The sequence below is a fragment of the Triplophysa rosa genome, linkage group LG8 (assembly GCF_024868665.1).
Source record: "Triplophysa rosa linkage group LG8, Trosa_1v2, whole genome shotgun sequence".
Taxonomy (NCBI): domain Eukaryota; kingdom Metazoa; phylum Chordata; class Actinopteri; order Cypriniformes; family Nemacheilidae; genus Triplophysa; species Triplophysa rosa.
The window spans coordinates 17,003,459-17,030,411 of NC_079897.1; the positions used below are offsets into that span (position 1 = coordinate 17,003,459).

The following is a 26,953-nucleotide window of genomic DNA, read 5'->3' on the forward strand; positions in this document are numbered from 1 at the left end:
ATTTTGAGCCGAGGCAACGGCGTGATTGACGGACGCTTCACGGCGGCTAAGGAACGTTCACAACAAAGGCGAGAGGCAGATTTTTTATTTAGAGTCAACACAGTTTCATCAGAATACCGATGAATTAATCACGGCCATAAAGAAAAAACGGGACTGCTATCATCACGATAACTGGGTAAGTGGGTTGCATGGGTTTGTCGTGCTGGATCGATAAAACGACTTGTTTGTAACAATCTGCAATATTTTAAAAGACATTTACATATCCTTACAACAAAACGGCCGCGTGACAGCGATTTAATAGTCTTGCTCTTTTATAGTTCCGTCTGTAAATCACCATTTCTTTGTTGTGAAATCTGTGTTTTTATGATAAGTTGCCAAGCTAACTCAGTTGCGATTAACACCATGACTAATCAGAACACGAGCGAACTAGAGAAATCAGACAGCTGTTTTGATTTTACGTTCAGAAGTAACGTTAGCGGATTCGCCTTTCTGCGTAATGGGAAACGCAGGGAGAATAAAACCCGCTATTAAAACACAGACTGGCTGAAAAACACGCCCCGGTGATTATTTTGTCTATGTAAATAATGTTTTTACAGACGTTTGTAATAGATGTCAGTACACTCCTGTACTGATGTCAGTGATTACATTCCTGTGATATGAGCGTGTAAACCATGTAATGTGTATGTAAATGAAAGAGGCTGTAAACATGTCGCTCAGCCCCTTCTAGGAAATCGACGTTTGGCTATAAACAGCGCACCGAATCTAGAGCAACACACACACACACACAACACAGCAGCTGACTTCCTGCATGCCGATGATTTCACTCTCAAACGGGAAAAAAATCACTCTTAACATAGCTTATTGCCCTTGCTAAATTAATTTACCATAGTAACTGTAGCTTCTGCGCCAAAATATTATATTTTCTAACATAGTTATTATTACTTATGTAAAGCCGTAATGCATCAATGTAAGTCTAGAAACATTGGAAGAAACTTGGAGAATCCCTCTGTCGTTTTTTTTATTGATGACACCGATAGATCAGTACTACACAGTCATCGTAGTCTTACTGTAGTAAGAGGAGCTGGAGTAACTATTGCTTTTTTGCGGAAACTGTGGTTACCATGGCAAGATATTTTTGTAAGTGTAGACTTGACAAGTGCATTAAAATGCCTTGCAAATCTGGGGCACCCTGATATGAAAAATGAAATGATGTCAGTTCAGTGTGTTTAAGTTGTTACAACTGAGTGACTTTCCCCATTGATGTTAATGATTGACTTTCTTATTTCGTGGCATCCCTTCTTAAAATGTAGCTCACCTAAATAAGACAACCCGAGACCACCCTAAAGAGGTTGAACATGAAACTAGGCCAAACGAGTCTGGCTTTACCCATGAGGTTATCTGTCTGTAGCGAAACTCAAGACGGTTTTTGTAACTGGCACTGGATTTATGTTTTTTTTTTGTTTTTTTTTTGCTTTTGAAGCTTTTTGTTTGTTGAAACTACACAAGCATTATGGCTGTGTAAATATGAATCCAGCTGACACCTCAGGTGTCCATGTTGACAGATGGCATTTGTGGGGGCATAAATTTTGCCCTGCTGTATCCTGCCCCTCGACAGAACCTGCTCTCAGTAGGTCGACAGAAGTTGGCAGAGGGAGCCGGAAGCCCCTAGTGTTTCTGGAGGAAGTCTGTGTTTCTTTCCTATCAGTCTCCTGTGGAGAACGAGTCAGTGTATTGGGACAATTAGCTGCTTGCCTCTGATCCAAGGCCTGTTTTTCTCTTGGGAAGGTTCACGAGGGTTTATGTAGACGCGCTGGTCTCAGATCAGCTCTCAGAGGTGGCTGCGCCTGAGGGTCTTCTAAAGGGTACACATGTGAAGTGGGACGTGTTTAGCATCTGCTTCTGTCAGGCCTCTCATGTGACTTTGTTTTGTCTATGTGGTTTGGCTATGGCGACGAGTTGGTTCACTTCCTAATACACACTTTTATTTCCGTTTTTATTTTAGTAGTATGCATATGTAAAATAAACCCTCATGTCGTTCAAAACCTGTATGGCGTACTTTCTTCTGTGGAACACAAAAGTAGAAATGGGGAATTGTCTAGGTGGTTCTGTGTTCAATGGAAGTCAATGGGGGCCAGTGTTGTTTGTTTGGGTGCTAACGTTCCTCAAAATATCTTTTCTATTCTACAGAGGAAAGAAAGTCATACAGGTTTGAAATAACATGAATAAATGCTGAAAGAATCTTTTTAACTGTGATTTTCAAGCATGACCTCACTGCTTTCTGGTGAAGTTCTCCAAAGAATTTGCAACATTCTTTGCTTTATCGATGTTTCCAGGAAGTCCATCATGTCGGTTGTCTGCAGGCCCACAGGCTGAAGAGGTGTGAGCGGTTGGGAGAGCTAGGGACGGAGCAATGGGAAACACGGCCACAAAGTTCCGCAAGGCACTGGTCAGTGGAGATGAGGTTCTGGCTTATCAGCTGTACGAGGGCAACCCTCAGTTCAAAGAGTCACTAGACCCCAACACCTCATATGGGGAACCGTACCAACACAACACCCCGCTCCATTATGCTGCCAGACATGCCATGACACGCATACTCAGGTAAACACATGGCTGCTTCGATAACATTTTGTATTTTGCTCTTCTGCTTGGATATTTTATACTTCACATTTTCATTATTTGCCTATAAGTGAAAGCCTTCTCTTCACACCTGCCAACCTCTAAAATATTACATATTAAGAACACTAATGTTCTAGAAATTTCATTTAAATTTAGACTGCAAGGTCAAAACTAGGCTAAAACATACATTTCTTTAAAGGGGTCATATGGCGCGAATCCGTGTTTTTTCCGAGTCTTTGGTGTGTTACAAGTTGCCCATGCATGTATTAAGACACGTAAAATTGCAAAAATTAAAGTGTCGGAACAAAAGGTGCATTCTATCTAAAAGCGAATGCTCACCCAGACCTGCCTGAAACGCCTCATGTAACCACACCCCCACAAATCTACGTCAGTTCGTGGTATGATTTGACTAAGACCGGCCAAATGGATACACAAGTAAGGTGGGCGTACCTGTCAGTATAATTGCTTTGGAACCTGATGTTCCAAATATGGGAAGAGGTGTTACATATCAGTCACACGCTTGCAGTATTCGACCTATCACTACGCACTGGTTAACTGGCCAATCATAGCACCCCTCGCTTTTCAGAGTGATGAGCTTTGTAAAAATTCCGCACGTTTCAGAGAGGCGGGGCAAAGAGGAGATACAAACATGCACGATATGTGGAAATTACAGCGTTTTTGAACCTTAAATCGTGTGTACACATTGCATTACATCTAAAAGTAATATTATCGTTTGTTTTAGATGTGTCATATGACCCCTTTCAAATATTTTGTTGTAGATTTTTGCAAAGCGTAGCTGTGCAGGAAACACTGTTAATATCCATTGAATCTGACATTCCAGTACATGTACCATTCAGGCTTCAGGCAAAGGTTTTCTTAGTTTTTTTTTATAATACTCATTTGGATCATTACACATCATGTACAAATCATGTTCTGCTGTTCTTTCTGCCCAGTAAGAAACTCTTTGGCCTGGTGAGGTGAGGAATTTTGGACACAAAGCTTTTAAAGTCAAAACAGCTGTTGTTACAGCAAAAGTGCTTTGTACTGAAGATTTTAATGATGGGGAGTCAGTGTTGGCTTGAATTTATAGTTGTTGAAGGCAAATATATTAATTTCTTGTGCAAGTTATACATTTTCCTGAGGTGGATGCATTGTTGTAACGAAAGAGCTGGGCTGGTAAGCGAAAGGTTGTAGTTTTAGAAGTAATTCATGCACAATCCATGTCACCGTGCCCTTGAGCAGTATACTTGATGTAAATATGAAGTAAAAAAAAGCCTGTTTACTTTTTAATGCATGTTCCTGATTTTCTTGTGAACAGTTCATACTTATTCCAAGTATTTTGTTTTCTTCATAATCAAAATATAATCATCTGCTCTTCCTCTGAAACCACTTTCTTTTTCCATTTCTGTCACTTGCTGTTGGATAATGCTAACCGATAGTCAGCTAAGTTTTAAAGGGATAGTTCACCTAAAAATGAAAATTCTGTCATCATTTAGTCAATCTCTTGTCATTTCAAACCTGTATGACTTTCTTTCTTCTGCAGAATACAAAAGAAGATATTTTGAAGAATGTTGGTAACTGAACAACGCAATACCTGTTCACTTCTTTTGTATGGACTCAAAACCAATGCAAGTCAATGGGTACCGCCCATTGTTCGGTTACCAACATTTAAAAAAAAAATCTTCTTTTGTGTTCTGCAGAAGAACACACAGGTTTGAACTAAGAGGGTGAATAAATGATGACAGAATTTTCATTCTTAGGAGAACTATCCCTTTAAGCTTTTGTTTAACCAACAATTGTGATCGGCACTTTGAAAAAGAAATTACATAAATAAAATAGGTTGTTGACTTTATTTTTGACTTTGGCAGGTTGCTGAAAATTTTACAGTGTCATTTTTTCTTATACACAGGTCCTTCCTCTTCAGCAAGGATGGGAACCCCAACAAACGTAACGTGCACAATGAAACAGCGCTGCACGTTTTGTGCATGGGACCGCACATCTTGCTGTCCGAGGGAGCCCTACAGCCACGCCTGGCCCGGCCCTATGAAGATGAGCGCAGACGGGCTGAGTGCCTGCAGATGATCTTAAAGTGGACTGGTGCCAAATTGGACCGGGGCGAATATGAGAGCGCGGACGTCTGCGCCAACGATAACAAAAAAACCACACCGCTACACTACGCCGCTGCCTCAGGGATGAAGACATGCGTTGAGGTACAGGCTCCTGCACTTTATTTTAAATTGCTATTTTGAAAAGAGAAGACATTTGCATCTGGAACATCTTGAAATCTATGAAATGTAATGTGTGCGTGTTTTGACTAGTAACAAGATACAAAACTTAACCATCTGTTCCTAACCCTTAGAAATTCATTTATGTTTTTTATAAGTATGAATCATGCTGTTTACGCTTTTCCAGGTTGCCTGCACCGCAATCCATAAATAACATGGATTACATTCTAATGTTTCATCTATTCATCTGGGTAATTTTAGGTTGCAAGTTTGTTGTCTGGTCCAACACAGTTGGCATTGGCCCGTGTTTCACTGACAGTTTCTTTGCAAAGCGTTTTGCAAATATTGTGTCTTGTTCACAAAACAATTCACGCTGAAATGTGCAGAGCAAACATATAATCCCACACTGACGTGATCAGGCACTTTGTTTAAAATAAACTTAAGCCACTCTTTCATAACACTGGGATTCTGTGGAAGATTATGGCACAATGTTTGGCAAAGTTCTCCAAGATCTTAATCTTAACTATAGTTAAAAATCAACTATAGAGCAAAAGAATGTTCTCATGTTCCTGCATGCAGCAGAATTGAAGACTAAGTAGAGGGCGGGCCAAGGATTAGTCGCCGATTATATGTTATATGAGTGATGTCAAAAAAGTTGCGTCGAGTATCACAGTAAATGTTAACAGTAAAACCTTTTCACACTGGTAAGAAAGTTTGAAAAATACAGTATATTTGTAGAGTAAAATTCAGGCTATTGATCTTTTCTCTGTATATTAACATTATTATTCTCCTCTCCTGTGCAGTTTCTGGTAAAGCGTGGTGCCGACCTGTTTGCGGAGAATGAGAACAAGGAAACCCCGTGTGACTGTGCAGAGAGGCAGCACCATAAGGAGCTCGCTCTCAGTTTGGAGTCTCAGATGGTCTTCTCCACCGACCCCCACGCTGAGGATATCGAGGCCGAGTACGCAGCCTTAGACCGCAGGGAGGTGAGCTCTCCAAATAAACTCTGGAATTTCTTGTGACATCAGGACATTGACCTCAGAACCTGGTGTCCAGATGTGACGGATTCTAACCTGCATGAATTTAGATCAATAAAAAATAAAAGTTAGCATGGATATTAACTTGGCTATAAAAGTGCTTTTACAACGAGTAACGTCAGTATGCAGATTATTGAGGGTGGTATGACTTGTTAAATCTTGAATCACCCCATAAAACACGTCAAAACATTTTTATTTATTTGTGTTGGGTACACATTTACATTTTCATCCATTTGGTAAATGCTTTTGTCCAAAGCGACTTACAACCCATTTAAACTACACATGCATGTCATTGCTGTCCTGTTTTCAGGAAATGGAGAAAATATTTTTTAAATGATCAAATACTGAGCTGTCAAAGTTGACATACGCTTTTTATTGGTTAGATATTTGCAAAACCCAGTGACAAAAGTTGACTAATTGTAATGATTTATGGCAAAAAAATAAAAATCACGAAATGTGGAGATACAAGGTTTCAGAAGGACAGCAGCGATATATTAGATCAGTGTGTGTGCACTTAGGACTTGAACCCACAGCCGTTGTGCGCCAAATGCAATGCAATACAAAAATGTACACATATTTATTAAACAAAACACAAAAAACTGTTCGAGTAGTGCGAAATGAACCTTAAAGAGATAGTTCACCCAAAAATGAAAAGTCTGTCATCATTTGCTCACCCTCAGATGGTTCCAACCCTGTATACATTTCTTTGTTCTCCTGAACACAAAGGAAGATATTTGGAAGAATGTCAGTATCCAAACAGATCTCATCCCCCATTGACTGCCGTAGTAAGAAAAGTAAATATTATGTGAGTCAATGGGGGATGAGATCTGTTTGGATACTGACATTCTTCCAAATATCTTCCTTTGTGTTCAGCAGAATAAAGAAATTCATACAGGTTTGGAACAATCTGAGGGTGAGTAAATGATGACAGAATTTTCATTTTTGGGTGAACTATCCCTTTAACAGATTGCATCCTAGAAATGATCACTATATAAAAAAGTTTACTGAAGGTCATAATCTGTCATAATTCATACACTGATTAAAGTGCGTCTCTACCTGCGTTTCAGTTTTATGAAGGTTTGAGAGTGCAGGATCTCAGAAGACTGAAGGACATGCTGATAGTGGAAACAGCAGACATGCTGCAGGCTCCTCTCTTCACCGCCGAAGCTCTCCTCCGGGCTCACGGTATGCTCGTCACGCTTACCGAGACCTTTCATTTATCATTTAAGCACCCAAGAAGCTGTAGGTACAGTTTGTTAAAATGAAAAAAGCCACAGATGTACGATCAATAAGATCAATAAGCTGTAAGGTGTTTGCCTTGCATCAAATCTAAGAAGCATTTGTCCTCTTGAAGCTGACGTGTAGAAAGCCACAGGCAGGTTTTCTTCCTCTTATTTTTCCAAGAGCGCTCATCTCCAGAGCTGCTAAATTCTTTGGCACAGGACTCGTAATTGGATCAGTGCTTTCTTTAATAATCTTCAATTATGAGAGCAGTCTGTTGAGCAGGCCCAGTTCCACATCACTGAAGCCCATGGGAGGAGAAGGGCAGAGCTGGAAATCATGTGTGCTGCTATTATTGCCATAACCTCTCTGGAGATCTTTAGCCCGAGCTCAAATATGCAGACTCGCCTTCTTTTAATTTGAAACCCAAATGCACACCTTTGACTCACTCCTGAAACTGTGATATTAAACACAGCATAGTACAAACAGTTGGTCAAGCAGGTGTAATGAATTTGGGGGTTTCATAAAGATGTAATGGGAATACCTGTCCTCTTTCTGTGGAGATGATTATTTTTGTTATTTATTGGCTTTGTGTTTATGTCTTGTGTAAGTTATTGCCTAGCCAGTTCTATCTGTGTTGCATCTGTTTGTTAATCCATTTTTTTTCGACTTGTGAGATCATGGAACTTTGACTGAATTATTCACCCTTCTGTGTCTGTATCTGAAAAGGTTTTTTTTTTGTCTCATCTCGTATAGCCAAGTGCTGTTCATTTATGTTGCAAAAATTAATTTGAAAGATATAAAAATACAAGGTTTTTTTATATATATCACAGTCCCTTGTCTCAAGTTTGAAAAGGAGTAAGTTAAAACCTGCAATCCATAACTTTTGCCTCTATATCGGCATCTCTTTGAAACCAAACATGGCATATTATTTAAATGACATCAAACTGGAATCCATCCTAACATCTTGAATTATAACTTATTATGAAGGTAAAGGAGTAGTTCACTATAAAATTAAAATGTCATGATAATTCACTCACCCACATCTCATACAAGCTGTCCGTGTGTTTATTTCTTCTGTCGAAAACAAATTGAGGCTTTTGAGGAAAGCTTTCCAGGGTTCTTCTCCATATAATGCACTTAAATGGGGGGCTGTTTGTTAAGTTCCAAATTTCAGTTTCATTGCGACATCATTACGACACCCGCCAATGAATATGGGTGTTGTCTAGCGAAACGATTAGTCAAAGAAAACGAAAAAATTATATACTTTTTAAACATAAATATATGGCTTGCTCTGCCTCAGAGTGCCTCCATGTAGCGCATCCACGACTTCACGTAATCACGTTGGAAAGGTCACATGTGACGTAAGCGGAAGTTCCGACCCAGTGTTTATGAGTGTGGAGAAAGAAGACCGTTCAAAAGTTCTGGGATGTTGAATGACACGTTATATGTCTTTGTGCAAGATTATTGTTTAAAATGGTCAGTTCGTGTGCATAACAGGGATGTTTAAATCTTTTGAAATCGTCACGCGTAACCTTTCCAACATGATCACGTAATACGAAGTCGTGGATGTGCTCGTGGAGGCAGTGCAAGCCGTGTATTTGTGTTTAAAAAGTATAAAAAAATTATTTCGTTTTCTTGGAATCTAATCGTTTTGCTAGACAGCACCCTCATTCATCGGCTGGTGTCGTGTTGAGCCTTTTGAAGCTGCGATGAAACTGAAATTTTGACCTTAACCAACAGCCCCCCGTTTAAGCGCATTAAATGGATAAGACCCATATTTCCTCAAAAGCCTCAATTTGTTTTCGACAGAAGAAATAAACACATGGACGGCTTGTATGAGATGATTTTGAAAATTAAATTTTAATTTTGTAGTGAACTACTCCTTTAACGTTGTGTATATGAATAGGGAGTTCTGGTCATTTTCACATACTTATGAATGATTTTTAAGTGAATTATTTACATTACCTGCTTTAGGGCTTTTGTTCATTCGTTGTAAGAGTATCTGTTGTCATTTGCTGTGGGAACAACGACACTAATCCTGTTTGGATTTTGTCACCCAGAGGTGCCTGAGTTTGTCATTTGACAAGCAACCAAAATTGCTCGGCTGAGTTTAAAACCAATTTTTTTGCAAACAGGCTGATTCAACAAAGTATTTGTAAGGTCAAAGATGGTGTTTTATTAGAGCTATTTGAAAATAAAACAGTTCTTCATTTCTTGTAATTTGTTTGGTTTATAGACTGGGACAGGGAAAAGCTCTTGGAGGCATGGATGTCTAACGCTGAAGACTGCTGCCAGCGCTCGGGCGTTCAGATGCCCACCCCTCCGCCCAGAGGTTACAACACGTGGGACACCCTGCCATCGCCCCGTACGCCCCGCACCACCCGCTCATCCATCACCTCTCCAGACGAGATCAGCCTGACCCCCGCTGATGATGATCTGTCACTGGTGAGGGATTACCTGTCCAGTTTTATTGATTCATTCTGCAGCCTCATGTTTGAAAATGATATTCACTGCTTTTCATCTACCTAGCAGGATTTTGTCAGTATAAAAGTTTTAGATGCAAATGCCATCACATGGCAAGACATTTCATCTCAGGTTATCTGGGTGGTTGACATGAAATTGTTTAGATATTGATGTGACGTACAAACCTCTATTTTGAACAGCATTGCTAATACTTTTAAAATGATTATGCATGCGGCTTTCATGCCCTCATAATCATTGAGAGACAGCATATTAGGACTTTCCACATATCAACTTAATATTAACATAAAATTACTGTTAATATATGATATAATGCCAATTATTAACATTAACTTAATGTTATATGGTGCTAAAAGTTTATATGGACACCTACTTGCCAAATCTAAAACCCACATATTACCCAGTATTGTGTGCATTTTACAAAGGACTTACTTTCATCTAGTGTGCTGAGAAACTATTTAGCACAGTCCGCTCTTTCATGTATCAATACAGACATTGTATAAAAAATGGGTTTCTTTTCATCCATTTCCACTACTTGGAGTTCACAGTAAAGTCAGATAATGGTTTCATTTGCTAAAAGGACAATCCATTTAGTCATGTATGAGGCGATGTGATTCAAAACTTAGGATATTCTGATCCTCTTTATATTTTTGCATCTGTATTGGACATATTTAAGTTCTAGTTAGAAATATATTAAATAATAAATGTTTTACAGCAATCTGAGGTTAAAGAAATCAAACCATCTCCTCTGTGATATCTCACTGTGGGTGTTTTCTTCTCTTCTGTCAGTGTGGGATCTGTATGTGTGCAGCCTCCATGTTTGAAGAGCCTGTTGATATTCCATGCGGACATGAGTTCTGCAGAGGATGCTGGGAAAGGTATGTTTTTTTGTGTTGGAACTTACTTTTTATTCTGTAATTTAATCACATGTCAGTCACTGCTGTTGTTATGGCGTAACTCCAGTTATGTGTTTGTTGCTCTTTACAGCTTCTTGAATCTGAAGATCCAGGAGGGGGAGGCCCATAACATCTTCTGTCCGGCTTATGACTGCTTCCAGCTAGTTCCTGTCGAGGTCATCGAGAGCATTGTGTCCAGAGAGATGGACAAACGTTACCTGCAATTTGACATCAAGGTATAGTTGTGTGATCAGATGTACGTTATGTTGTAATTGTGTTATTTGTTGATGTTTCGAGTATGAGTGAGTATGAATCCTGGGAAGAGCTTGGCTTTGTAGAATAATGAGGGGTCTCTTCTTCCTCAGTCCACGGGAGACATTATGCAAACCTGCTGCTTTTTTTCTGGAATGTAAATTTAGTTTAGTCCTCATATATAGTTTTGCAGTCTCACACAGATCTAGCCTCTGTAAACTTGACTTGTTTGGTGTTAACATGAAGTCAGTGCTCAGGGAGCTGAGAGCGTTGAAGTAACTGTAACAATGGCAGCTCTCATCAGAGAATGTCTGGGAATGACACGTTTCACGCTGTGGAGTTCCAAGCCTTTCATTATGGCGATCTTGAATCTTCCACCGGGGGTTGTTGCTGTGTTGTAGCCGTTTTCAGGGTCAGAGTGTATTAACAGACCTCTGGAGCTGCTGGTGAAAATGAACCTCCTTCATAAGAAGACTCAGCAGATTAGATGAACTAGGGAGGACTAAAGGATTTAACACTTTATACAAGACGAAACATTTGAAAGAGTGCTGTTTATGATGCTTTAAACTATTGCTTAATATTTGGGCTGTCAAACGATTAATCGTGATTAATCGCATCCAGAATAAAAGTTTGTGTTTATATAATATATGCTGGTGTTCTGTGCATATTAATTTTGTATTTATAAACACATACACATAAATGCATATATTTAAGAAAAATATCAAATATATCTATTAATAAACTTTTATTTACAATTTCAATTATTGGTAAATATAAATTAATACATTTAAAATGTATAGACAAGTATGTGTATGTTTTGTCTTTATAAATACAAAATTAATATGCACAGTACACAGATATATATTATGTAAACACAAACCTTTATTCTGGATGTGATTAATCGCGATTAATCGTTTGACAGCCCTACTTAATATGTTATAGTTAGGGCTGTCACGATTATGGAATTTGGCTGACGATTAATTGTCTAGTAAATCATTTCAATTATGGCGATTAATTGTCTGTTTTAGGGCTTTGGCGATTAATTGTCTGTTTTAGAGCTTTGACATTTAATTCTCATACATTTTTGATTCAGCTTTGAAACGACCATATTGTTCTGAATATAAAAAAGTTTTTTTTTCTTGGAAATACATCGGAAAATATTGGTTTATCATATATTTAAGGTTTAGGCTTCTACCTGTCAATAATACAAGCGCCAAATACTTGTAAATTGAGTAAATTGATCAGGAGTGAAGCCACCATTAAAATGCTATCAGTCATAGAAATGCTTCTAGTCTTGTTTTTTTCTCACTTACAAGACTACAATAAGATTTTACTTCTATGTTAATTAAATTTTGGTAGACTGGTTTTCACACTGAGATTATCTTAAATAATATTAAATTGTACTGCAGGTTATTTATGTTATATAATATTGTGTTGTGGTGGTACATTTTACAAGTATTACAATGCTTTAGTTACAATAAATACACTAAACTATGTAATATGCAGGCACTACAGCTCCCCCTAGTGTCTTCTATAGAGATGTGCAATAATTGCGATTATCTGAAACCATCTTGATGAGGCCAAACAATCGCGATGAGATGATTATTTAATAAGCATGACAGCCCTAGTTACAGTATGTATTTTACAGCATTTATTCATCTCCAAAATGTTTATTGGTATGCTAGTGTTCATTGTTAGTTCATTAGTTACCACCTAATGTTTAAAAAGTAACTGTGTTAACCGTTAACTTACATAAGACAGCGGCAATGTTTTACAGCAGCTCTCCCTCACTTCTACTCTCATCTTGTCAGGCATTTGTAGAGAATAATCCTGCCATCCGGTGGTGCCCGCGGGCAGGCTGTGATAGAGCGGTGCGTTTGTCTGGACAAGGGCCCGGTGCCAGCATTTCTGACCCGCTCAGCTTCCCTCTCCTTCAGGCTCCTGCGGTGGACTGTGGGAAGGGCCATCTCTTCTGCTGGTCAGTGCCAGTCACCGATACCAATACCTCACCTAAACTCCAGTACACTTTTTATTTGAGTTTCACATATTTAAATTATTGGCATAATTTAGTCTCACGTACAAATGAAACTGCTATATTTGCTACTGTACCTTTAAGAATCGTAAAGACCTGTATGATGGACCCAAGTTGTCCCATGCAGTGTACTTTACTCTCAAAGTGGGATGGTTGCTAAATACTGAATATGTCTGAAATGTGAGTGATCAAATGTTTTCATAATCATATTTTTGACTGAATCATTTTGCAACATTGTTTTTAGAAAATCCTGTTTTTCATTTTATAACCCTTCAGAAATTCCAGTTCTGCCACTTTCAACAAGTTCACATGTGTGTTTAATGTATATAAGGGAAGGCAGAATCTGTTTGTATGTTTTGCTCAGTGGTCGCTGGCAGATCTGTTTCCTACAGCTCTGGGCCTTCTGTCCCCATCACACAAACACATAGAAATATACACACCCACACAGTGGGCACATATCACAGCCTGTGCCAGGTCTGAACATTACATTTCACTTAGTTTACCCTCCCTTCCCTCAAACATTTGATCTGTCTGAGTAAATATGACTTGAGTCTAATATGGAAGAACATTTCCCAGAAGCTGTCGTCTAAAGGTGTCTGTGGTCAACAATTTGCCTATGTTATGTTTAATGGTATATCATAACAAGGAGTGCAACTTAACTCCTGAAACCCCAATAAAGTATACCTAATGTGTAACATTCTTTGAACAAATTAATATGTTTCCATTTGCTAATGTATGACATACAAATTGCATTGCGGCAGTTTTATCTTCCATAATCTTTTGCATAAAATACAACAAGTAAATCTTGTAAGAGATTGAATTTTCTGAGTCCTGACATCATGCTGATGTTCCTCTCCACAGGGAATGCCACGGAGAAGCCCATGAACCCTGTGACTGCCAAACATGGAAGATGTGGCTTCAGAAGGTCACTGATATGAAACCAGAAGAACGTGAGCATGACTTGTGTTCTGCTCTAACCACTAACGCTCCGGATACTTTTCATTAGTTCCGAAATACTGTTCAAACCTGATTAAAAATGTTGTCGAACCACAAGGATCTTTATTTCTGTCTCTTTCCGTTTCAGTGGCAGGTGTAAGTGTGGAGTATGAAGATGCTGCCAACTGCCTGTGGTTACTCACCAACTCCAAACCCTGTGCCAACTGCAAATCTCCCATTCAGAAGAATGAGGGCTGCAACCACATGCAATGTGCCAAGGTTATTTGCGTAATAATAAAAATAATAATAGGGTTTATTTTTATACCAGGGTACGTGTGGCACAGATTTTCCAGGGATAGATGAATGCTAGCTTGATGGGAACACTTTAAAAAGTGAAAACATTATCTAAATGTTTAACAACTTTTAAAATCTTTTAAATTCCATTTTTTATTGTTTTTTCTTTCATAGAAATTTGAAGTAAATTTTGTGTTTTATGTCACTGATACAGACTGGTTGTGAAATGGGTAGCAAAAAAAAGGTGTGCCATCAACAATGTAATGATTACTGAGAACATTATGATCAATGTGACTCTAAAGAGCAAGTCAATTATGAAAAGGAGCGGGCTGAGAACACAACCCTGCGGGACTCATCGAGTGATAGAATTGTGTTTCTGGTTTGTCAGGGTATGAAAGTAAACCAGGAAAGAGTTGTCAGTGATACACATAGATTTGAGCCAAGAATAGTATATTATTACTCTTAAAAGTGGACCATTAAATAAAATCCAGACTGAAAGAGACCATTTGAAAGTACTTAATTTAAGCGTTTTGTCAGGTTATTTTTGACATGTTTCTTCAAGCTTATGTTTCCTATAGGTCTAATTTGTGTGCCTTGTAATGCTATGTTGACACCAGCGATGACGTAGTCAACGACATTGACTAAATGTCATTGTTGAGATTTGTCGACAGTTCCACAATTACAATAGTGATGCATTTCGTTCTTATGGCTGAAGAATGCTTTTTAAAAAATTACTGTTAAGTCAATCTTTATAATCCTACTGCAAGGTTACCTAACAAGGAAAAACATGGCAAATACTAGCGCTCCAAAAATAAAAGTGAGAGAAATGGTTTCCTAGCAACACGGATAATCCTTACTGTCAGAATCCCACTTCTCCCAGTGTACTGTCAGGATAGACTCATATTACTAGTGACACAGTAACGCTAATAGACTTGTTTTAGTGTCGATAATGTTATTTGTATGTTTGTCTGTGTAGTGCAAGTATGATTTCTGCTGGATCTGTCTGGAGGAGTGGAAGAAACACAGTTCATCCACAGGAGGATACTATAGGTGTACGCGTTATGAGGTCATCCAGCAGGTGGAGGAACAGTCCAAGGAGATGACCGTTGAGGTGCGTAAATGCACACACGTATTTGCCAACTTAGCATTTAAGCAAAACTACAGTATATATGACAAATCTAGTGCAGGATGAGTCATTGACTTTTTATCTGTTGTGGAAAAGATAAATGTGCTGTTGAAAGTTAATTTGGTCAGAATAAGGCAACCAAACTCTGCTTTTGTATTCATAAGGTCTGAAAACAATTCTGTACATATTTATATTTATTTAACATTTCAAAAGATTAATTGAATTATAATTAGTAGATTGGAATTGTAATAAAATAATAAAAGTAATGCTATGCATGCACTTCTTACCAACCTGCAGGCTGAGAAGAAACACAAAAACTTTCAGGAGCTGGATCGTTTCATGCACTATTACACACGCTTTAAGAACCACGAGCACAGCTACCAGGTACAGTAGTCTCCAAACATCAGAATGATGTTATACAGTCTCACATTTCTGGACCTTTGACTAAATGGTGTAAGCTTAGTTTAAAACTGCCCACTTAAACAGGAAGAGCCTGTCGGAGTCACAAATCCCAACAGTGCGCATTTCAGTTTGTTTTTATGTGCTGTATATAGTGGAAAATGTGTGATCTGAATTTCTCTCGGATGTACAAGCATATTATATCACAAACTCAAAAAAAACAAACCAAAGCTGAATATAACAGGAAGTTGTTCTGGACAAACGTTGTTTACGTTTTCAGAAGTGGTCTATACTGTTCCGCCCACAGTATCTACTGTAGTTACTGCATCTACTGTACTAAATCACAAAGAGAAAAGTTTAATTTTCAAAATAATTTATAAACTCAACTTTGCTTTGAAAATAAAAGTCTTTACATGCGCATCTTTACTGTGCTTTTGTACAGCTAGAGGAACGTCTTCTAAAGACGGCCAAAGACAAGATGGAGCAGCTGAGCAAAGTGCTGAGCGGAAGTAAGATGCTTTAATATCTTAATAACTATTACCTAGACATGTTAATGAAAAATGTACCTTGTGTACTTTGTTAAAATGTACAGACTGGTAAAACTGTGCATAGCTCTAAACTGGCATCGATTTATTTACCAGTAAATTGAGTGCCATCTGTTGGAGACTTCATATTTTATCGTGTGTTGTTGCAGGAGAGGGAGGCCCTCCAGACACTACTTTCATTGAAGATGCAGTGCATGAACTACTTAAGACTCGTCGCATTCTCAAGTGCTCTTACCCATACGGCTTCTTTCTGGAGACCAAAAGCACAAAGAAGGAAATATTTGAACTTATGCAGGTCAATATCACAGGTTCTAGTTCTTTCGTGTAATTTTGTATCCTGAGGAAGTGATGACACTCTTGTTGCTCTTATTAGACTGACTTGGAAATGGTGACTGAAGACCTTGCGCAGAAGGTCAACCGACCGTACCTCCGCACCCCACGTCACAAGATCATCCGTGCCGCCTGCCTGGTGCAGCAGAAACGGCAGGAGTTCCTGGCGTCTGTGGCGAGAGGCGTGGCGCCCAATGACTCACCCGAGGCCCCTCGACGCAGGTAAGACCCTTTTCCAAAATAATAGGCTGATGTCACTTATGAAGGGAAAGTTGACAGTCAAAATTAAACTGGGTTCACAACCCATTTTACTTTTGTAAAGTGACATATTTTGGGGCGTTTAATGTCAGAAAAATTCATGGATGTGAGATGTCACCTACAGAAGTGTAATTCAAGTAATTGAATACTCTTTTTGTGTGTGTTTAGTTTTGCTGGAGGAACGTGGGACTGGGAGTACTTGGGTTTCGCCTCCCCAGAGGTAACGTGTTTTGTTTGACAAACAGTTTTTTTGTAAATCTATACTCGTACAGCACCCGAAGATTTGAACTACCGAGTTGCAGCAGTTGTGAATGTGTGAGAAGTGAAATGTGCAGATAAACAGTGTGCCGGTGTTCTGTTCTGATCTAAAGATCCAGAGGAATCAAGCCTTTCTCGGGGGAAATGATCCGAGAGAGCAGTGTCAGTATACAGGAAGCCATCCGCAGGTATTAATGAATCCTCATTAGCTCCCTTCTCAAGAACGGCTGATCGATCGGCAGAATGGCACCTGTCATGTACACTCCCATCACTTTTAATTTGGTCGCATGTTCTGTTTTCCGTTGCCTTCATTATTATCTTTTTTTTCAAAAAGTGCTGTGCACGACAGGGATTTTACTTCTGATGCTGTTTTGCCATCATTGAAAAGTCATTATTATGAAACAATGAAAAGAAGCCTTTGGTGTGCAAAGGTTCATAAGTAGTTTTTTTTCATTTTGCTTTGGCTATACTGTAGAGGTCATGAATGATGTGTTTCTGGAGACTTTCTGAAGTGAAACGGGCCACTTCTTTGTTTAATCTTGTATGCAGGTTATGACGTCGTGTTGTTTTCATGGGTTTAAGGCTTGAGGAAAGAATGAAAGAAATGCACTTTATTTATCTTTTCTATTATTGATGCTTGAACAGTTTAAGAACCTTTTCCTGTGTATGTTTTCTTTTGAGTTTGCTCTCAATGTCGCATGCTTATTGCATGCAGTCTTAGTTTGGGTTAGATTGAGTTTTTTTGAAAAATTGATTTGTCAAGTCAAGATCTGTGGTGGAACAAGCTCAGCGTAGACCAATCGCCATTGCAGAGTAACATGTAGTTATTACATGTAGTTGTTACTCTGGAATAGTTTCTGATTGGTCAGTCACATTGTGAGCTTAAATGTTTTTGTTTAACCTCTTAAACCTTTTGTTAACAGACCCAACAATGAGGCCAACATTACATCATCAGATCTATAAGCACAAAACTACACATATATGGTGTATATGCTTTCTTACTAGTCCCATCAATTTCGCATTTGCTACATAAAAGAACATATGTCATTAATTTGTCTTACCAAACCCACCCCCCTGTGAAAGTTGTACAAATAATATTTATTCAGAATTAATATTTATATCACACAAACTTACAAAACAAATGATATACTGTAGCTGTCAGTCTCAAGAATATCACCGTAGGCTATAATTCACTATTCTAACACTTTAGAATAACATAACACTGTTTGTAAACTGTTAAAATTCACATAAAAATGTTCAATATAGGTAACACTTTACAATAAGGTGCTATTTGTTAACAATTAGTTAAGGCATTAGCTAACATGAACTAACCATGAACAATACTTCTACAGCATTTATTAATATTAATTCATGTTAATTTCAGCATTTACTAATACATTATTAAAAACAAACGTTGTCACTGTTAACATTAGTTAATGCACCATGAACTAACATGAATAACTGTATTGACGTGAACTAACATTGACAAGGATTAATAAATGCTGGAAAACTAAATTGTTCATTGTTGGCTAATGTTCGCTAATGCATTTACTAATGTTAACTAATAGCACCTTATTGTAAAGTGTTACCTAAATATACACCGGAGCTGAAGAGGTTTGCAAAAGTGTTTGACTGAATGGCAAACAACCTATTACACTACTACGTTTCACTCCAAGTTTTTTTCTTCTACATAATCATGCAAAAGTCCATTTATTTTCTTAGTAGGGTAATAAAAGAATGCTATTATTCTTGTAATAAATAGCATCCTGAAGAGGTTTATTTTGCGATAATGACTGGCTGACTGTATCATGTTGGATTTTGTTGTCATTTATACCAGTTCACCCCAAAAATTCTGTCATCATTCACTCACCCTTGAGTTGTTCCAAATCTGTATAAATTTCTTTGTTCTGATGAACACAGCGAAAGATATTTGGAAGAGTGCTTGTAACCAAACAGTTCTTGGCCACTATTGAATACCACAGTAGAAAAAATGACAATGGTAGTTTGAGTTTCTACATTCTTATCTTCTTTTGTGTTCAACAGAACAAAGAAATTCATTAAACAATACTATGGTTTTATATAAAGTTTTTAATTGCTACTGTGGTAGTCAGTGGTGGCCAAGAACTGTTTAGTTGCAAGCATTCTTCCAAATATCTTTCTCTATGTCAGAACAAAGACATTTATACAGATTTGGAACAACTCGAGGGTGAGTAAATGAAGACGGTATTTTTATTAATGGGTGAACTGTACAGTACATGATTCAAGCAACTTAAAACTTCTTCCACATTTCAACTTAACTCAAAACGTCTGTCTGTTATTCTGACACGTCAAAAGCAATAACCCCTGAGCGTTGACGGTGTCACAGCAGATATCTGTGTTCCTTTTATTTACAGGGCCTGTGGAGAATGATGATAGCTCATCTAAAGGCAGCTCTGAAGCAGTGCTGTGTGTGTTTTTGTGTTGTAGGAGTATGCAGAGTTCCAGTATAGACGCAGACACAGGCAACGCAGACGTGGAGATATGGCCAGCCTCCGCAGCAACACGCCTGACCCGGATGACCCCAACCATGGCACTTTAGGTGTGGGGAGAAATTTACATTTTAACATTATTAACATCATTCTGCAGTAATAGAATATAATAGGGTAGAAACTGAAATAGAATTAGTTGATCTTTTTTGTTTTGTATAGGTTTTTTTTTCTATGTGCCTCTTTAGCACATAAGTGATTTGTGACGCAGCGTTCACACTGCATGTAAAAACAGATTCGCCTTTACGTTTAGGAGCTGAGCTTATTTTTTATATGCGTTTCACTCTGAACTCGGCAGAAAATAAAATGTAATTTTATTTTTAACTTTTAAGCAATCTAAAATAATGGAGTGTGGTTTTTATTTGTTGTTTGAGAAACGATGTCTGTGTTGAGGCACATAAACAGTATTTTCTCGTCAGTAAGTTCCAACTGAATCCAGATGACTTACTTTAGCCAGTTTAAACAGCGTTGCCACCCTTAGATTTATATTCCCTGTGAAGCAAAAATCACAAAATACACTAGCAAACAAAACAAATGATGATTCTTTCCATTTGTCTCCGTTTGTCTTGTTTTATAGACACGCAAGAAATCGGTGGTGGTCAGAATCAGGGTCTGCCAATGGTGAGTTGAGATCATTGCATGTGTTTTTTTTTCAACAAAGTTTCAAAGACTGTCAGCGGACAGTAACCTCTGATCTTTTGCCCGACAGACTCACAGTTCCCTGGATGAAGATGATCCAAATATCCTCTTGGCCATCCAGCTGTCTTTGCAGGAGTCTGGTCTGGCTATGGGCGGCGCTGGCATTGACGCTCAAGAGATACTCGCCAACGAGGCGTCTCTAGGGGCCATCGGAACATCCCTACCCACGCGGCTGGATCCGGTGCTGTGCGGTATAGATGTGCCCCGCACTGCCCTGAGCAGCTCCGAGCTGTTAGAGGTGGGTGACAGCTTGAAAAAGCTCGGAAACATCAGCGGCCAGAATGTTCCTCTGCGTTTTGACAATCTTAATACTCTCGAGTCCGCAGAGGTTCCACCGTCCTCTGATTTTGGCTCCTCCGACAGCGCCAACCTTCTCGGCAACATCATGGCTTGGTTTCATGACATGAACCCTCAGAATATCAGTTTGGTTCCTTCAGCCGGTGCAATGAATCAAGAATTCACCGCTTCAGTGGCAAGGATGGCGTCGGAGCTGACTGCAGAGTGCGCCGTTCCACAATGGACAGCAGAGTGCGATAGAGAGCAAGAGCGAGAGTACGGCACCAGCGGTGCCGCAGAGGAACGCGAGCCCGTCAGGCCGACGCAGCTTGACCTGGTGGGTCTCGACGTGTCTCCGGGACCTCCTGCGTCTGTCGAGTTAGGGGAAACTCCGAGCGGTTCCAACCCGTGTCACTCCGACACCCCGAAATGTGACTCAGACCCTGACCAGCCTAGCAGTAGCTCCTCAGAATGGGAGGGTCAGGTGCACCTTGTATGAAATACTGACTCCTCCCACTCACTAAGCCACTTTGTGAACCCGAGGATCAATCATGATAAGAAAAGCCTATGTATTGTCAGATATGTCGAAATCGAAGCCGTTTTTCAAATCTGGCCAGTGTGTTACAGGCCTCCGTTTGAGGCATGTGTTCACTAAAAACTTCCAGTTATAAAATGCGAAAAACTTTTACTTAGTCAGCAACTGAACCAGACAGCACTATGTAATCCAAGAGAGAAAGGTTTATGAGGTAATCATGAGCAAGCAGTCAGAGCCGTACGCCTCTAATGATGAGAAATAAATCTACTGTATAGAACAGGACAGTGTTTAGAGGACGTCCTGTCTGCTTAATTTTCAAGAATGTAAAAGGTGCCAAAAACACTGGCTAGTACACACAGAGTTCACTAACGCTCGGTGGATGGTGTGCCGACTGTGCCTGCTCCTGAAGGGCTCGGTCGCCCTCTCCTTCCTTTAAACTCCACCTGTAGTGTTAGCACACAGAAGAGCGGGCCTGTTCTGTGGTGCAAAGAATCACAGAAACAAAAACGGTAATTGTAGTCGCGGATTGCTTTTTTCTTTTTCGGGTCAAACGTAATCACTGTAATGCTTCAATGGTAAATTAGCGGGGAAAGTATCGGTGAGGTTCAACTCATTTCAGGAGTGCCGCACTGGCTCAGTTTTCTCTTTGCAACTTATCACAGTGCCTTTTCTGTGACACTTCTCTTTATTTATAGCCACTCTCAGAACCCAGAATGTGGCGAGTTCTAATACACGCCGTTACTGTACTTTCAGGTGGCAACTACGCAAACGGCCTCGATGTTTTAAAAAAAAAACTTTTTTTTAGAAATGTTCAATTGCCCTTTAGCATGTTTCTGGTCCCTTTCCCCAGAGTGTTTTAAAGCAATTGTTTAAAAACTAGAGAAAGAATGAATTTACATGCTCACTCGCAATTATGTGGATTGCATTCATCTACATTGAATGTGGAGATATTATACATGATGTGTAAAAGAGAAGATGTGATATCCAGAATGTGTGGTGATAATGTTAAACATTTCAGTGTGGGGATTTAAAGAGATAGTTCACCTTACCCTCATGTCATACTTAACTTCATTCTTACTTGTGTGTAACATAGAAAGTGTTCACTAAAATATTCGGGCGGTTTTTTGTGCACACAATGAAAGTGAGTGCTGACCAGGGGCTGTCAAGCTTGAAAAATGATTTTCATTGAATAATGACATTTTTTCTTCATTTGTTTTTCACACGAAGCTATCACATGGCTACAAAAGACTTGAAATCTTAAAGGGGCAGTCCACCCCAAAATAAAATTCTGTCATCATTTACTCACCCTCGACTTGTTCCAAATCACAGCAACATGGTGAAAGATATTTGTTTTAACCAAACAGTTCTTGGCCACCATAGTCTACCATAGGAGGAAAAATGACAATGGTAGTCAGAAGTGCCCCAGAACTGTTTGCTTTCCAACATTCTTCAAAATATCTCCTTTTGTGTTCAACAGAACAATTACATTTATAAAGCAATTTTCCTGTAGTAAATGGTGGCCAAGAAATGTTTGGTTACAAGCATTCTTCTAAATATCTTTCTCTGTGTTCATCAGAACAAAGACATATATGCAGATTTGGAACAACTTGAGGGAGAGTCAATGAAGATGGTATTTTCATTTTTGGGTGAACTGTTCCTTTAAGAACCATGGATTACTTTTATGGTGCTTTTGTCATGTTTATATCTTGAAAAGTCCCAGTTACCATTTACTTTCATTATATAGATATGGGTTCAACAGAAAAAAATTATATAAGTCTAGTCTGGAACAACATGAGGGTGAGTAAATAATGACAGTATTTTTGGGTGAACTTAACCTTTAAAATGTCACTATGGCTAAAATCCATAGATGTGATCATATCCATGTTTTTTTTTTTTTTTTTTTTTTAAGACACACTGCTTGCAAGAGCGTCTGTTTTCACCTTTGAAAATATTCAGGTGTCTGATCTTTGGATCTTTTTTAAGGCTGTGGCAAATATACATCTATGTGATGGCCAACAGCGCCAACAATTCAATTACGATAAAAAAAAGAATACATATAACTGGTATTTCTCTACAATAAATTATGAAAATGTATTTTCTATTTATTTAAAATTGAATGTCCTGCTTTAAAAAAAAGGATAATGAAAGTAAAAACCCAACAAACAACAAAAAGCGTAAATATATTTTTTGTGTATATATAAAACTGTCATAAACAGTGCCACTTCTGAAAATGAGCATATTACATGTGACTGCTGAAATATTTAAAAGCCATTTAAACGAAATTAACAATTTGTACAACTTTCTGATTTGCTTTTTTTCTTGTGAACACCTGGCCAACTTTTCTTCAGATGAAACTGTCAGTTCAGATAGCACTGAATTTTACGCACTTCAGAAAATTGCACAAAACTAGCTCACACTTCAGCCTTGAATTAACCCACTTGAGTTCATAGGTTTGCTGTTATATTGGCAGCTCTAGCTGTGCAGGCGCCTCATGTTTTACTGTGGGCTTGATGGAATATGTATGTTGATTCTGAACTATTGTCCTAAAGCAGTATTGCATTGCATAATGGAAACTTTAAGACATGAAGTTGTTTTTGAAGTGGCGTTTTGCAGCTTGGAGTCATTCCAGAAGATTCATTGATTTAGGAGAGTTCACGTGTTTTTTACTGTATGTATGTGTGATCTGAATCAGTTAAGCTCAATAAATTGCAGTATTTCTTTGAAGTAATGTATGTCGGCAGAGGCACAGGTGGAGCAAATGATTGTTTTCATGAAGCGTATGATAGATTTGAACTGACCAGACATGAGGAAAATAGGTGAATAAAAAGTTGTCCTGTATGTGACGGTATGCTGTGGATTTAGTAATTATAATAAACATAGATCATGTTTTCCTGTCAAAAGGCAATTCAAGTGTCAAGGCTATTGTTTGGGGGAAGGGGCGGTGGGGTAAAGCAAATTTTTGTAACCCATTACCGATTTTATATTGTTAACCATCTAATCCTCGAAATGGTATTTGCACTTTCATGATCTTGATACACTTACTTGATACATTCCCAGTTTATATTGAAAATACAAATGTGTGGTGCTTGACCCGATTTGAGTGTGAATCTTAATAAAGTTGTTAAGACAAGTTACAGTTGTTAAAGTGGTAATGTTCTTTGAATAGAATGACTCATAAGAGCCAGAAACAAAATCCTAAATGCATGTTAAAGTAACAGATACCCTTAAAGAAACAGTTCACCCACAAATGAAAATTCTGTCATCATTTACTCACCCTCAAGTTGTTCCAAATCTGTATAAATACTTTGTTCTGATGAACACAGAAAAATATATTTGGAAGAATGCTTGTAACCAAACAGTTCTTGGCCACCAGTTCCTTGGCCAAAAATGTCTCAGTTCTGTTTAACACAAAAGAAGATATTTTGAAGAATGTAGGAAAGTAAACAGTTCAGGGGCACTTTTGACTAAAATTTTTCCTTGCAATTTTTCCTATCATGGTTGTCAATGATTACAAGCATTCTTCCAAATAACTTTCTGAACAAAGATTTTTTTTCTTTTTGGGTGAACTGTCCCTTTAAGGTTTCTCTGCTGGTACAAATCATAAAATGTTGTACCTTTTTGGGTACTAGAGGTAAAGTTTAGAGCTTAAAGGTAAATGATTTTGTGAGCATTGATCCCTCTAGTGGCTCAAGTAGGACTGTTGGTTTTTTTAAGTGAAAAGACCCTGCTCTCTTGACCCGCCCTGTAACCTCTCATGAAGTAAATCCAGAAGACCACAGCAATTTCACACAAGCAAGTCAGTATAATGCATAATACATGTGTATAATATAGAGTTCTTTAACACGTTTCTTTTTTAATATCAAGTACTACAGGGGTTAGAAAGAATGAATTGAGACCCTATGTGCATGGCCTAGTCAGTTAATACAGTGATCTTCGTTAAAATAGTCAGAAAAAGCTTTGGATAAAAGCGTCTGCTAAATGACTTGATGTAAATGTAACAATGGTGAGCATAAATGTGAGATGGGAGGAATTTTTGATTAGGGACATTCATTTTATGAGGAACACAGTCTGATTTGGGGATGCTGTTTGGGACCAACAAGATTTGACTTTTGGTACATGTACTGAGATACTACAATGATGAAAAACATAGTACGATTCCAAAAATGTATGAGTTCTGTATGACGAATTCTGCAGACACAAAAGACAATATTTTGAAGAACACTGCTGCCTCAACATTGGGGCTCCATTGATTTACATAGTAAACCACTGAGACATTTCTCAAAACATATCAAATATATTTCACAGAAGAAAGAGTTACATACAGGTTTTGAATTGTATACGGTAAATAATTACTTTTTTATTTTTGGGTGAGATTATTTAAAATCAATATCAACCAATCCAAGATTGCCTGTACAAGTACACTTTTCCAAACATTGCACAAAAAGATGATTGTTTTTAATATATAATGTTATTTATACAATTAATATATGGATTGTTTTGAAACCTTAAAATTTCTTCAATCCCAGTAATGGACGTTATTCCACCGTTAGTCCAGTAGAGAGTGATGTGTTCTCAGTGAATGAGAGAGAAGTTTCGACTCCCGCCTGTGAATCACTCTGGCAGTAGGGTGTCTGTGTTACTGGCAAGCAGTGTTGGCACTTTCCATCCCAGACTCATGGAAGCAATTCAAGACGTCATTTAGAGGAGGAGGAACCCAACGGCTCCTCAGGAGGCTATTAAAACATGTCAGTAGAACTTCCTGCATTATATTCCCACAGTCAAAATGAATTCAAGGTAAATCATGTAGTTCTCAGAGACGTGGAAATATTTCCCCTATTGTGTTTTTATTTATTGAGGTCTTTTGTGCTCATGTGGGGATATTTTTAACGCTAAATATGATGAAGTCAGATTACAAAATTGCTTGACAGTTGTTTGTTTTGCTTTCTGGTGTAGCACAAAGTTCTTGGCCTCTTTGGGTGGTTTATTGGCCCAACTGGAGATGATTTCAAAGAAACGGAGATTAAATATAGTTCTGGACTTCTAGAAACAGCAATTCTCCCATCAGAATCTGATTTTAAAACCAGTCTCTGTGTCAAGGAGAAAAAGACAGAGTTACGCTCATGTCACTTGTGTAAGATTCAACAGTTCAGCTTTTCATAAAAAAATAATGAAAATTCTGTCGTCATTTCATATTGACTTATTTTTGTAATAGATAAGCAATATACAGAGAAATATATCACCATCAGAAGGAGCTTTATTACCAAGTATGTTTACACGCACAATGAATTTGACTTGGCGACAGGAGCTTAGTGCAGAAGAAAGTGTACACACAGTGCAAACATAGTGCAAATATACATTAAGATTGAAAAAAATGAGAATTAAAAATTAAAAACAATAATGCACTAATGGTCTATACTAAAACCATGGTTAATGTTCGTAAGGGACAATGTGGGTAATGAGTAAAAAATGACATTTTTAGTACGAGTAAACTACCTTGAATATTTGACGTTTTCTTTTCATTTCAAGACACTTTAATTCCAGTGTTGGGTGTAACTAGTTACTAAGTAATTAGTTACTGTAATATAATTACTTTTCCCTTGAAAAAGTAAAGTAAGGGATTACTCTTATTTTTTCTGTAATTTAATTACAGTTACTTCTGATGTAATTAAACTAAATACTTTGTGTAATATGTGTGTGTGCAGAAGAGGAATTGACATCAAAATTCAAAGTCTAACTTTAAAATCCGTGCTTTAATGTATAATTCTCACATTTGTAATTAATAATAATACTTTATGTAGTTTAATATTATTTATTTGAATGAATGAAAAGAGCCGTTTCATGTCTATCCTTGAATCACTTAACTCATCAAGGTTGATGTAGGATATAAAAAGTAATTAGTAATAAGTAATTAAATACTTTTTGAAGAGAGTAACTTGTACAGTAATCTAATTACATTATCGAATGTGTAATTAGTAACTAGTAATTAATTACTTTTTCAGAGTAACTTAC

At 38.1% G+C, this 26,953-nt stretch overlaps 1 protein-coding gene across 2 annotated transcripts; it reads left to right on the forward strand.

Annotated features, from left to right (window-relative positions):
- On the forward strand, nt 1-26,953 carry ankib1b (ankyrin repeat and IBR domain containing 1b). 2 transcript variants are annotated; one of them, XM_057340081.1, is made up of 21 exons: nt 1-175; nt 2,334-2,598; nt 4,526-4,826; nt 5,645-5,827; nt 6,946-7,063; nt 9,339-9,547; nt 10,373-10,461; nt 10,571-10,715; nt 12,543-12,709; nt 13,625-13,713; nt 13,848-13,978; nt 14,970-15,104; nt 15,417-15,503; nt 15,961-16,027; nt 16,213-16,358; nt 16,437-16,615; nt 16,820-16,871; nt 17,023-17,097; nt 19,376-19,487; nt 20,012-20,055; nt 20,144-26,953. In XM_057340081.1, the coding sequence occupies exons 2-21, from the start codon at nt 2,411-2,413 to the stop codon at nt 20,906-20,908; spliced, it is 3,282 nt and encodes a 1,093-aa protein (XP_057196064.1). In that variant the 5' UTR covers nt 1-175; nt 2,334-2,410; the 3' UTR covers nt 20,909-26,953. The 2 variants fall into 2 exon arrangements, with proteins under 2 accessions (XP_057196064.1, XP_057196065.1); XM_057340082.1 differs by lacking the exon at nt 17,023-17,097.